At 30.4% G+C, this 13310-nt stretch overlaps 2 protein-coding genes across 2 annotated transcripts in view; one reads left to right on the top strand and one right to left on the bottom strand.

Annotated features, from left to right (window-relative positions):
* Positions 1-1982, bottom strand: part of LOC136978685 (delta(3,5)-Delta(2,4)-dienoyl-CoA isomerase, mitochondrial-like) — a 31803-nt gene extending 29821 nt beyond the window's left edge. Inside the window, exon 1 of the mRNA XM_067274436.1 lies at positions 1813-1982. Coding sequence (XP_067130537.1) covers positions 1813-1849 — 37 coding nt within the window. The 5' untranslated portion in view covers positions 1850-1982. The remainder of the gene's footprint in view (positions 1-1812) is intronic.
* LOC136978684 (retinol dehydrogenase 14-like) lies at positions 1968-3841 on the top strand. The gene has a single exon (XM_067274435.1). The coding sequence runs from the start codon at positions 2094-2096 to the stop codon at positions 3066-3068; it is 975 nt and encodes a 324-aa protein (XP_067130536.1). The 5' UTR covers positions 1968-2093; the 3' UTR covers positions 3069-3841.
* Positions 3842-13310: the final 9469 nt, after the last annotated feature.

Here is a 13310-nt window from a genome sequence, read left to right as displayed (position 1 = left end):
AAACTCCAGTAAAGTTTCCTGTTTCCTTATTGATAGAAATATTTTATAGTTATTAAAAATAAAATAAATGACTATTTATTTTTTAATGAAAAAAACTAATATTTAATATAATAAAATAATTTTTTAACTATCAAAAACTAGATCAAAACACATTTGAAAAATTATTTATTTGAATAGTTGAAGTTGTGTCAGTGTTTTTCCACATTAAAATAAAATTATACACTAGTTAAGTTACTAATATGATGACCTATTTTTTAAGTCAAAAGAGAACAGATATAGAGGAAAAGATAACATATCCAACTGGATGAAACTGATAAACATTAATGAGATATAGAGGTTAAAGATTATTCTATTATCTGATATTCTATTCTTTTTCTTAATTTTATTTGTTAATAAATTATGAATGTTTTTATTATTGCATAATAAAATTTTTATTAAATTAGATTTAAATATATTTTTATTGTGTATATAATTATATAAATTACTATTGTTATGTACTGTACAGTACATGGAAATGAAAGAAAAACACTGTAAATTATCTGGCTTACTATAAATTATTATATTAGGTATTAAGAAACTTTACATCATAATACTAAATTTAAAATATAAACAAACTGATTAAAATTAATTTATCAAAATATTACATTATTTTGATAACTAAAGATTATAATACTGATGAATGTAAAAATTTTCTAGCATTATATAAAAAGAGCTTACATATGTAAAAATTTACTAGCAATAAAGAAAGTTGTAGTTTTAAAGAATTGTTATGAAATATTTATCAAGTTCATCAAATTACCATTTAATAATGAACTATTTTTAAGTAACATATTTATTTTGTTTTCTTTATTTTGAAATCTGTTTTATACATTAAAAAACAAATGAATAATTTAATTAATATAAAATTATAGCAATATGAAAAGTAAGATATATTAACTTTTACATTCTACGAAGAATAACTTTTATTGCAGATTAGTTTGTTAATATTGGTATTAATATCAAAGTAATGGATAACAATGATAGTATTGCCAAATAATACTATCATTATCAGGTTGTTGTTGTTTAAATTATATATATACAAACAATGAGAGTAACCATAAATTAGAATGGATATATTTTGTTTCATTAGTATAAATCTAATCATATTGATAAAATTATTATAGTAAACTTCCTAAAAATCAAACACATCAACAAGTCTATTTACAATGCACTATAATGGAATTATTTTTTTCTTCATTTAAGAAATTCAGAAATATAAGATCTGCAAAGAAATTTACAATATAAACTTTTATTATCAGGAATAATCTTATTTCTATCATTGACAATGCAATTTAAACACAGCCAGTTATTTATTTCTTTGACAAATGTTTACTGTGATAAATGATTGAATTTAAATATGTTAAAAACAAGCTACTCAAAATATAGCTTATCTTAATAAGAAAAGAGAACAACATTTTATGTATTAACTTTTTGCAAACTTTTTAATATTTTGTTTTTAATTTATGCCTAAAATTTATTATTTTCAATGTATTTTAAACATTTACAAGACATTCGAATTAAATTTTTTCTATATAAAATGCTTTTAATTTTATTTATATATATATATATATATATAACAAACTGTCCTTCAGATTTTATCTATCAGGAATATTTGAAATATATGAAGTTTTCCTTCACCTATTTCTCTAAATAAGTTGGTAAAAATAATATCACTTTATTTTCCCTGAAAGTTTGGTTTGTTTACGTATAACAGTTATAACTTAACTTTTAAAAAAACACGTGTAAAAATAAAATAATAATAAAAAAACTTACCAACGCCTACTAAACTGCGGAATATTTGTGTAGACATTATGAATAATATCTGAATAATCAATAGAAATGGAAAAAATAAAACTTCCTCGCTAAACGTCGCTAAAAGTTCATATACACCAGCACGGAAGAAGTTCCGCGTACTTCTCAGCTGGCCACCCAAACAACTCACAGTATTGGAGCGTAACAAATGTAAGAAAGGTTATTATTGGTCATTTTAAACACTTTCCCCGTCGACCAATAGCAACTACTTTCTGCCGACGACGTCATAATGAGCGAAGAAAATGGCGTCAGCCCTGACTGGCTTGTGCTTTGTTATTCTCGGTTTAATTTTGATACGACAATATCGGGTTTACACGTGGGGAAGATGCAAAGCAAAACGCACAATGAAAGGAAAAACTGTTGTTATAACTGGTGCTAATTCTGGTATAGGTAAAGCCACGGCAAAAGAACTGGCGCAAAAGGATGCCAGAGTAATCTTAGCATGCCGTGATTTGGTCAAAGCTCAAAGTGCAGCTGAAGAAATACGTAAGGTTACCCAAAATGGTCAGTTGATATTGAAATGTTTAGATTTAGCGTCATTTGCTTCGATTCGTGAATTCGTTGAAGATGTCTTGCATACCGAAACTCGTATAGACGTATTAATTAATAATGCTGGAATTTTTCAATGCCCATACATGATTACCGATGATGGTTTAGAAATGCAAATGGGTGTTAATCATTTTGGGCATTTTTTGTTAACTATCTTGTTACTGGATTTTTTGAAGAAATCCGCGCCTAGTCGTATTATTGTTTTAACGTCAGCACTTTATAAAAAAGGACAAATCAATTTTGACAACCTTAATTCAGAACAGAAATACGATAAGAGGGAAGCTTACAATAATAGCAAACTTGCTAATGTATTATTTGTACGTGAGTTACATCGACGTTTCCATCATAATAATGTTAATGTTTATGCCGTTAGTCCGGGACACGTTTATACTAACCTAGGAAGACATCTTCACATACCCTGGTATAAATTGTTAATGATGGCTCCACTGGCTTGGTTTTTTGTTCGTACTCCGAAACAAGGCTGTCAGACTGTTCTGCATTGTGCCATGTCGGAAGACCTGGATAAAGAATCTGGCAAATATTACCGCAACTGTAGTGTGGAGTCGTATAACGATGTGGCAAACGATCAAGGTTTGGCTAAAAAATTGTGGGAAGTTAGTGAAGAGGTTACAAATACTAAGCAGCATAAAATGAAACTTAAATTTTAAACTTTTGATATTTGTTAAGTCATAAGTTAGCACTTTTCCATCTTATTGACTTTTAATTTGTGATGATCACGGTTACAATATAAGTTTACTGTACGTTCAATATGTTCTCTATACTAAAGAACATTTAGGTTGTGAAATAAGAATAGAATGCATTGAATTTGTTCAATTTTAGTTTAATTGAACAAAATTATGTAAATATAATCACTACCTCATTTTTACAATATTTATATTTTGTTAATCAATATTTAATTAAAAGCTTTACAGCATGAAAATTTAAAATAGAGTATGCAACCAAATAGAAAAGTATGTTGAAATCTTATAGGTTTATAGATAAAAAAAATGTAATAAAAATATTAAAACAGATACATATATAAAATAAGGTAGTTTGATGTTTAGTTTAGGTTTTGTATCTTCAAACCATCCAAAGATTTCAAATGTATTTCATTTTGTTAATTAATGTATTTATCAAATATAATTAACATTAAAAGTTGGTTTATTCAAAAGGATAAGATTTTGGATCTTGTTTTAAAAAATTGTAACATTACTTAAATTTGTATTAAATGCTATTTGTAATTTCTCTGAAGTTATGCCATCCATATATTCTACATATTATATTGTTTGAAAAAGTATCATAATTATAGAGGACCAAATTCAAATTTTGTGATTTTATTGTATAAAATAAGAAATCTGAATATTTATTAAGTAGTGGAAATAGTTTTGTACAAAGTACAATGATTGTTCTGTTAAAAAAGTGTTAAATAAACTTTTTGAAATTTTCACTGTTTAGAATAATTAAAGTTGAGTTTTTATAATTCTAATTAATATAAGGTTAAGAGATAAATGTGCCAAACATGCAAAATGGGTTTTTAAATTGCATGATTTGTTTCATTAAAATGAATAGTGTATTAGAAATCAATACAGTATTTATTAATGCTTTTAGCATACAAATCTTCTAAATTACAAAAACAAACTGTAAATTAGGCAATAATTATTATTGCCTTACTGTCCTTATTTAATTTCTTCTTATATATTTTGTCAACGTGGACATTAATTATTAACAGGACAATTTAGCTTAATAAAGTCTGTTTTCTTTAAGAACTTTTTCCGCAATTCTTGTGTAAATGTTTAACACCAGTATAATTGTCCTGTTAATAATTAATGTCCACGTTGACAAAATATATAATAAGAAATGTAAATTAGGCACTTTAAGTTTTTTTATTTTTATCATAACTTTCTGAAATAGATACCTTTCATAATGATTTGAATTGAATTATGTTAAAAAATTAAATTTAAAAATTTAAATGCATGCATTTGAATATGATGTATATTAAATTTTTGTGTATATGTACTGTACAGTTTATACATACAGCATATTGTAAATATGAAGTCAATTTAATTGGAATTAATTTTTAAAGTTTAATTTTTAATATGTAATCTTGTTAATTTGATTCCTTTTAAATTGCTATAGAAATAGATATTCAAGTTATAATTAGATCTATATATAATTTTTTTTTTATTTCATGTTATATAGTTACAGTATATCTTAATACAGACTCCAGTAATAGATGTAAGACATTGGGACCCTTCTCATGGTTACTAATGGTTCTTTTGTAAGAAAATATACAGTCTGTAATCATAATATATATGTTTTTAATTTAGCTAATAAGACAAAATGATATAAACTTTTTTGAAACTAATAAAAACAAACTAGACTTTTTCATTAAAACCACCTTATCACTTTAACCTTTTAGTACAAATAAAATGGAAGTAGATAAACCTAATTTGATTTTTTTAATTATCAAATTACAAACCCCCTGAGAGACAGGTTTCGCGAAATACAATACACCAGGGGTGGCCAACTTTTGTGCACATAAGATCTACTTTTTATCGTAAAAATGTGTCGCGATCGACTTGTTGTCATAGGCATAGTCTAAGTGGGGAGGGGGAAGTGTGAAATATACACTATGTTTATACACTGTTTCAGTACGAAGTGCACTCACTGCTTATGAGTCGAGTCATAACTGCATGCATATAGTTGCCTTCGGTTACAAATATAATACATTAAGTCAAGACATCGCTAGCGATCGACCAAAATTGGCTTGGCGATCGACTTGTTGGCCACCCCTGCAATACGCAAATCAATAAAACTGCCGTTGCACAGTGTAAACAATACTAATCCAAGTTTTCTTAAGATGATAAAACTGAAAATTAATAACTGGTCAAATTCTAAATGTTATTCAATTAACTAATTTTGAGTGATATTAAGAGTCTACATATACAGAGATTGTTCCCTGCTCCAGCGAAATGCCGCTATGGACGCGATTTCGTTCACTGTGTTCTACTATCCTCTACGTTTTAGATTAAAAAGTTATTAGCACTATTCATTCCCAAAATTATTTTAATTTAAACCATATCATAGGGAGATTAATACAGAATGCATTAGAAAATTTTTTCTCCTTGATTAGATTTTAAAAAACTATTCCAAGTTTAAAATACTTTAAAACTGCTGGTAGAAGATAAAACTAGAACAAAGTCTAAGGCTTTGTTATATATTATACTGAATAAATAACGGTTCAAAATATTTTATATAAAATTTAAAATTGTTACGGTATTTCTGTATTGATAACCCACTAATTGTACGTCAAGTTTTAAATGGCGATGATGATAAAAAGATAATAGTCAGCAAAATACTTTCCACCCTGTGAGCTCTTAGTACTCATAGGGCGGAGGTTAAAAAAATTGTAATGTTAAGCTTCTCTGTATGATATTTGTGCATCACAGGGCAGCAACCACTACCGAAAGTTTAGGAGCTTGTATCTTTTAAGGGATCTGCGGCAGTTCATAGGACCAAAATCGCCTCTATTGACTCACTCTACCACCCATTTCATATCGGAGGCCTAATTTCTTGACACCCTCCATAGAAGGAGTTATTCGATAAGATAGGTTAGTTAAATATTAAATCATAGAGTAAAATTAAAAAATGAGAAAAATTCTGTATTCCATGAGAGTAATAAAGCTCATGGAATACAGAATTTTTCTCATTTTTTAATTTAATTTAATTTCTTTTTTATTTATTTATTTTTCATGTTTTGCTGTTTATATGTCGAAAAATTTATTGTCCTTCTGATTATATTCCTACTAACGTTGAAACAGTTTTTTGTTCGTAAAGGGCGAAAATATTAAATCAGCTCTAAACTGCTTTAATATTTTTCGACTAAAGATTTTGCACCTTCCTGTTATATAACATAAATAAAAACAATTTACAGTAAAACTTCTCTAACTCGAAGCACCAAAGGGCAAGAAAAAACTTCGAGTTAATGAAAAAAGCCTATTCTAAATAGATTTGTATTTTTACTTCTCTCGCATTATATAAAGAATCTTTTATGGTTTTTTTTTACGTCCCGTGTGTCGCCTTCTAGCAAAATGTTCAATGTAACTAATGGAATCGAACAGTTTTGCAGGTTTATCTTGTTGAGATAAAGCGAGAGGTCCTCGTTTTGGACAGGACCATCGTGTGCAAATGGGTGTTGGATAGTGTTGCCACCTTTTCAAAATCACTGACCCGGACGGCAGGTCAGGTTTGTTCGAACACAAGTCCCTGACGCATGCGCAATGTCGTGCGAAGAATAACGTGAACGTGCATGCCAGTTTAAACCAGTTAACCCGGACAATGAGTTAAAAACTGGACGGGTGATAACACTAGTGTTGGACAGTAGATTCAAAACTGTCTAAGAATTTCGTGGAAATCCGATAATTAGCATCAGTTTGGATAGAATAAATATTAAAATTCGAGTCGGAAAAGTCGAAAGTAACATAAATCAATGTCGGGGAGCCTTGAAAACCTTCGATTTGGAGAAAATTCAGGTTAAGAAATTTAAGTTGGAGACGTTAAATACCAATGTTATTCCATTGAAACCTACCATTTTCTTCGAGTTACAGACGTTTGAGTTAAAGAAGTTCAACTGTAGTATATTTTTTTTCAAGAACGACTAATTTTCTTATAGGACCAAATTTCCCATAATTTCAGTTTAAAATGTTTATGTCGGAAGAACCTTATCGTTATATTGTTTTAGGCTTGTAACTATTGTCATTAGGTAGTGAAAACTGTACCGATATGATAAAAAAATGTATGGCTAATAGAATGTAGACTTTGATATAATGGAGGGGGAAATGGTTTTGTAATGGTAAGTTAAAAGAGAGTACAGCTTATCAGTATGGACACACCTAACAGAAGAAGTATTAAGCGAGATGGAAATAAAACAATTCTGCACTACAGTGTCTAAATACCTAATATGCGAAAAATAAGTAAGTGAAATGAGAATATAAATTAATCCCAAACGTTATACTAAACCAGGGCTGTCCAACTTGCGGCCCGCGGGCCGTATACGGCCCGCCAAATTATTTTTACGGCCCGCGAGTACATTTTACTATGAATAAATTTATGTTACTAAATTATTATTATTAATATTAAAATTATTTTACTATGTGAAAATTACGGCCACAATGTTCTCATTAATATATTACGAATATTTTAAAGTTTTCTTTTTAGCATAAATAAAATATTTTTTTAATTAACATAAACTGACTTTTCATTTATCAACCTTCTTGGCCCCCGAAATGTTTGGTGAAGAAAATATGGCCCGCGGACTATGATAAGTTGGACAGCGCTGTACTAAACTATAAAGAATAAAGAAATTAACAGAAAAAGGGAGAGACTTCTGTTTTTATAGAATCGTTTATTTTTGACTCTCAGCTCTGTGAGCACTAAGAGAGCAATTATTCTATTCCCATCATAAATTCGGCCAGGTCCACAGTGGGACAGCTAGGTAGGGAGGAACGGGCCCAACATATCTGGACAGACCGCGAAAAATTTCTAGGCTGTTGTTCATCCGGATTTGGGTACAATAATATTTGAAATTAAAAGTTAAATTCAATTTTGTAAATCGCAAAATAATGCAAAAAGAAGAAAAGAAAAAAGAAAGAGAGAGTCAAAATCTGACCAATCACTATATTTTCTCTCTGTTATATTCTGTAACCACTGGAAAAATAAAAGTGAGATATACGTATAAGGGAAAGAAATATGAGTTACCGGAAGGGATATTATCTATGACATACTCTTAAAAATAAACAAGGCATGTGCGTTTAATAAGCTCTAAGTTTTGTATTATAAATTTTAAACTCTGATACTGAATTAGGCTTAGTAAAAATAATGAATTCAATATAGCACATTTCACAATTCGATCTAAATATTGAACAAGGTTATACAGTTGATAGTGTATTAGGCCAATACTTTTAATTACATTATTCTTTATGAAGCTTTCTGATCATACGTAAGATTTAAGTTAGATCCGGATTTTGGATTCTTATATTATTCTTCGATTACTTCATATCGGCATCGGTCCATAGGCAAAAGATAAAAGATATTCATAGCAGCCAAAAAGCATTGGTTGTTTAAATATACTGTAACTCATTACGTTCTGATATTTCCGTAATAATAAAAAACGCACTCAAATATAACTTAATTTTTGTTTTTAACTTTTTATAAAATGCGGATGTATACAGAGAATATAACTTAAATATAATTTATTCACCTGTTTCATTTGATTTGATATTTCAAAACTTTCAGTGCGATTAAAGCTATTATGATAAATACTATTTATTTTTTTATCACATCGCCTTAGAGACCCGAATGAAACTTTAAGATTAAAAAATAGACTGATTTTAATCATAAAAAATTGCATTGTAAGATATGTTCAAATTCACATCAATATAGATTTAAAAGATTTTGTTTTTCTGTTGTTAAAAATACGCTTAATCAATATATATTTCATCTTATTTTATACATTTTTTTGCTTGAGCATAGATATTAGGTCTAACTCTTATCATGTCTTGCCAAACTCTGATAAGTTAAAATCTCAATTCATAAAAACCTGATTATATTTAATCATCTCTGAAACTTTTAGTTTGTTGGAAGATATAATCTACTGTGATTTTGGTAATCAATATGTTTTGATTACCAGTAATTAATTTTTAATTACCAGATTTGAAAATTAGACTAATTACTGGTAATTAATCTACTTTTCAAAAAATTTTAGGATTTTAAACATTAATATTTAGCAAGACGATTATCGTTGTTTACGTAACTATAAAAGAACTGAAATGATAACCCTCAATTCTTTAATGGTTTGAAATGCATAATTTATATCAAAAGACTTAAAGATTCGTCGAAATAATATAATCGTTATCTATATTTAAAAGTACTGTACTTTGTCATCTTTTTCAGTTCTTCCTTCAGAATTAAGAACTAAAAATAAAAATAAAAATTATATCTTGGAATGATTTTAATTATTGCATGATTGATCCACCGTCTTCTGGCTACGCTGAAGAATATAAGAAATAAGATTCTTTCCTACAGCCATCAGAAATTGAAGACGATCTCTTGGCCACTCAGGAAATGCGATGACAAACACGGAAAATGCATTGATCTCAACAATATCAATAATATTAGTGAAAATGTTCATTGACCATTATTCATTTTGCAGCGAAGACTGGATTCCTTTTCCCTCTTTGACCTTTGTATCAACCCCACTTTTAGATGCATTATACTGCAAAACTATGACGAGTTCAAAATACTGCTCTTTTGATGCAGTTGACTTATAGAAAATACCAGGCGGGAAACAAATGTATCCCAGCTGCAATTATGGTCAATTATTTTAAGTAAAATGTAAACAAATTTATTTACAAATGGAGATGACACTGACAGTCATATAATTTCAGAATTTTAGCACTAATGATTGCAAAATTATTCCAATAACACAACTTGTGGTACAAACGTATCCTACTCGGTGTCACAACCGTTAATATCTACAGGCAAATCATAAATTTTATATAAGACTTATTACAGAATCTTAATGTCGATTTAAATTGGTAATAAATACCATTGTTAGTACAATATAAATATGTACAATCCAGACATTGTGAATATAACTTAATGTATAATACAAAACAACGTTATAACCTTTCTATGTTTAAACTTGTTAGTACATCAAAGTTAGTCACTATCAAAGATAATTATGCTTTTATAATTAGCGAATTTGTAAAGATCTTTAATCATAGATTTGTTCATAATTGCTTAATTTTTAAGTAAGCATGACACGTAAAATAAAAAATAAATAAATTAGTTAGGATATGATGAAATAACGTAAAATGGCAATTACAAATCTGAAAAATTAGATATTTATAAGATCAGATACTGTTGGATTGCAAATACTTGTTTTACTTTAGACAAATATTAGTAATATAACTACTGTTTAACTTTTTAAATTATCTAAATTCAAAATAAATAAAGCACTGCCATAATTAAAACAGCCTAAAGAAATTATTTTAAAATCCTGAAAAAATTATTCGTTAAATCTTATATATAAAATTCTCGTGTCACAATGTTAGTTACCTTACTCCTCCGAAACGGCTTTACCGATTTTTACCAAAATTTAATATGCATATTCAGTAGGTCTGAGAATCGGCTACTATCTATTTTTCATACCCTACACCATTTCCCCCTTTCAAAAATATATTTATATATGGATTAAGGCTTTTATGTCCAAACAGATGGCGCTAAGTTTGCTTTTCTGTCAGGCATTATGCTTTTCTGTGAGAATGGACTGAAGCAGATCATTTTCTATCTATCTATATAAATAAAATATAACATTCGTTTGTTCCTACCGATTCCTTTGAAATTTTGACACAACGTTGCATTCGAATACGCACGTGTTTTTATATAATATACGTGTCGACATTCCCCCCAGTGGGGGAGATGGACGGGATTAAGGCTTACCGTGAAGAACTCGGCTTCTATTATACTATTTTACATGCGGTTTTTTGCGTTTTTAATTGCGTTTTTAATAGGTTACGTCAACGGAATATACACTAAAAAGGGATTTTTCGATATTCCCTAGCGGGAAAAGGCTTACTGAGGGAAGGCCAGCGGGATTAAGGCTTACTGTGAAGAACTCGGCTTCTATTATACTATTTTACATGCGGTTTTTTGCGTTTTTGATTGCATTTTAATAGGTTACGTCAACAGAATATACACTAAAAAGGAATTTTTCGATATTCCCCAGAGGGAAAAGTGACGGGATTAAGGCTTACTATGAAGAACTCGGCTTTTATTATACTATTTTAGATGCGTTTTGATTGCGTTTTAATAGGGTACGTCAAGAGAATGCACACTAAGAAGGGATTTTTTGAAATTCCCCTCACGGGGGAAGTGTTATACATTTATAATAGATACATTTTGAGCCACAACAACGCGTGGCCGGGTCAGCTAGAAATTACCTAGAAATCATTTATATGGCAAAACAACGTTTGCCGGGTCAGCTAGTCTTATATATAAAATTCTCGTGTCACAATGTTAGTTACCTTACTCCTCCGAAACGGCTTTACCGATTTTTACCAAATTTTATATGCATATTCAGTAGGTCTGAGAATCGGCTACTATCTATTTTTCATACCCCTACACCATTTCCCCCCTTTCAAAAATATATTTATATATGGATTAAGGCTTTTATGTCCAACAGATGGCGCTAACTTCCGACGACCTAAGTTTGCTTTTCTGTGAAAATGGACTGAAGCAGATCATTTTCTATCTATCTATATAAATAACATATAACGTTCGTTTGTTCCTACCGATTCCTTTGAAATTTTGACACAACGTTGCATTCGAATACGCACGTTTTTTTATATAATATACATGTCGAAATTCCCCCCAGTGGGGGGAGATGGACGGGATTAAGGCTTACCGTGAAGAACTCGGCTTTTATTATACTATTTTAGATGCGTTTTAATAGGGTACGTCAAGAGAATGTACACTAAGAAGGGATTTTTTGAAATTCTCCCCACGGGGGAAGTGTTATACATTTATAATAGATACATTTTGAGCCACAACAACGCGTGGCCGGGTCAGCTAGTATATTAAATATTTTTCTTCAATTTATCCATAAAAATAATCTTAAATTTAAAAAAAACTTTAAAATGCAGGTCAAAACTTATTGTATGCTATCTAAATGTATACTCCATTGTAACTGTCGGATGCTCGAGGCAATAGATATCTTACTTAATTTACAATTTTAAGGTTGCAGATTCAATCCTGATCATATCTTCGTAGGTGCTTTGACTTGTGTGTATTGTATCCTGTTCTTCAATACTAAACTATTCCCGTCGTCAGTCTAGCCAAACCTATGATCACTATCGAATATACGGCAAGCCATGACGTAATTACCGTCATAACGTCAAACCGCAACTAGATCTTTAAGGATAAGTTTAACGCTGACTTCAAGTTCTAAGGCTCCCGAAAACAAAGCTAACTCGTGAATACAAATATACTAGATGAGCACATATTCTTGAAAAAATTAGACGATCGTTATCTCACCTTGTAATAAGTACAGTACCTTGCCTGTCGTAAAGGAGTATCTTTACCTTGATTTTAGCAAATATAAAAGCTTATATAAAAATCTTATGATGCATCAGCACCATAGAGTAAATATTAGATAGAAACGGGTCGACAGCGTCTGCCATGAATCAAGGTTAAAATCCAAGATGGCCGTTGAGGTCATCGCTCGTATACTGTAGTACAGTGCAATTATAAGGAATTATAAGCAAATTATTAATTTATTCTTGCAGTTTCAGCGGGTTTTCATTGTATATCTTCATAACAGTCTACTTTCATAGTGAGTATTAAGAGGGTCTGTTTTAGCAAACCCATTATGGGTTCGACCAGGCCGACAATGGTGCGGCCGGGTGGTGAGGAATGGGGCACGACGTATTCAGACAAACCACCACCCGAAAAAAAGTTTCCCCCGAGCAGTATCAGCCGAACGGTCAGGGTATCAGCCTACTGGCTGATACCCTGACCGTTCGGCTGCATTTGTCTCTATCAACATTGCACTTTCTATATTATTGTATTTTGTCATTCGATCCTACTGATCTTTAGAACTAAGCAGACAAACACGAACAGTAACAAAAAAACTTTATTAAAAAGGTGAGAACTGTCACCGACATCCTCGGCCAACATCCAGGCAAAAACCCGCGAACTTTCGCGCCTCCTTTTCTTACAAGTTGCCAGCCAACATCTCGTTGGCAAGTGTTGCCAGGCAGTGTTCGGGATCTCTGGCGCTGGCGGCCACAGCTACTCCCCCACCAGTGTCTGCGACACGAAACGAGCGGGAAAGGTTACATGTCGGCCAG

Source organism: Centruroides vittatus, unplaced genomic scaffold (genome assembly GCF_030686945.1).
Source record: "Centruroides vittatus isolate TY-2023 unplaced genomic scaffold, ASM3068694v2 contig_549, whole genome shotgun sequence".
In the NCBI taxonomy this organism is placed as follows: domain Eukaryota; kingdom Metazoa; phylum Arthropoda; class Arachnida; order Scorpiones; family Buthidae; genus Centruroides; species Centruroides vittatus.
Note: the sequence above shows the minus strand (reverse complement) of the source record. Positions and strands in the feature narration are given on the sequence as shown.

Bases quoted from the DNA above. Each gene is read 5' to 3' on its own strand.
- LOC136978684 (XM_067274435.1), top strand. From the start codon at position 2,094: ATGGCGTCAGCCCTGACTGGCTTGTGCTTTGTTATTCTCGGTTTAATT.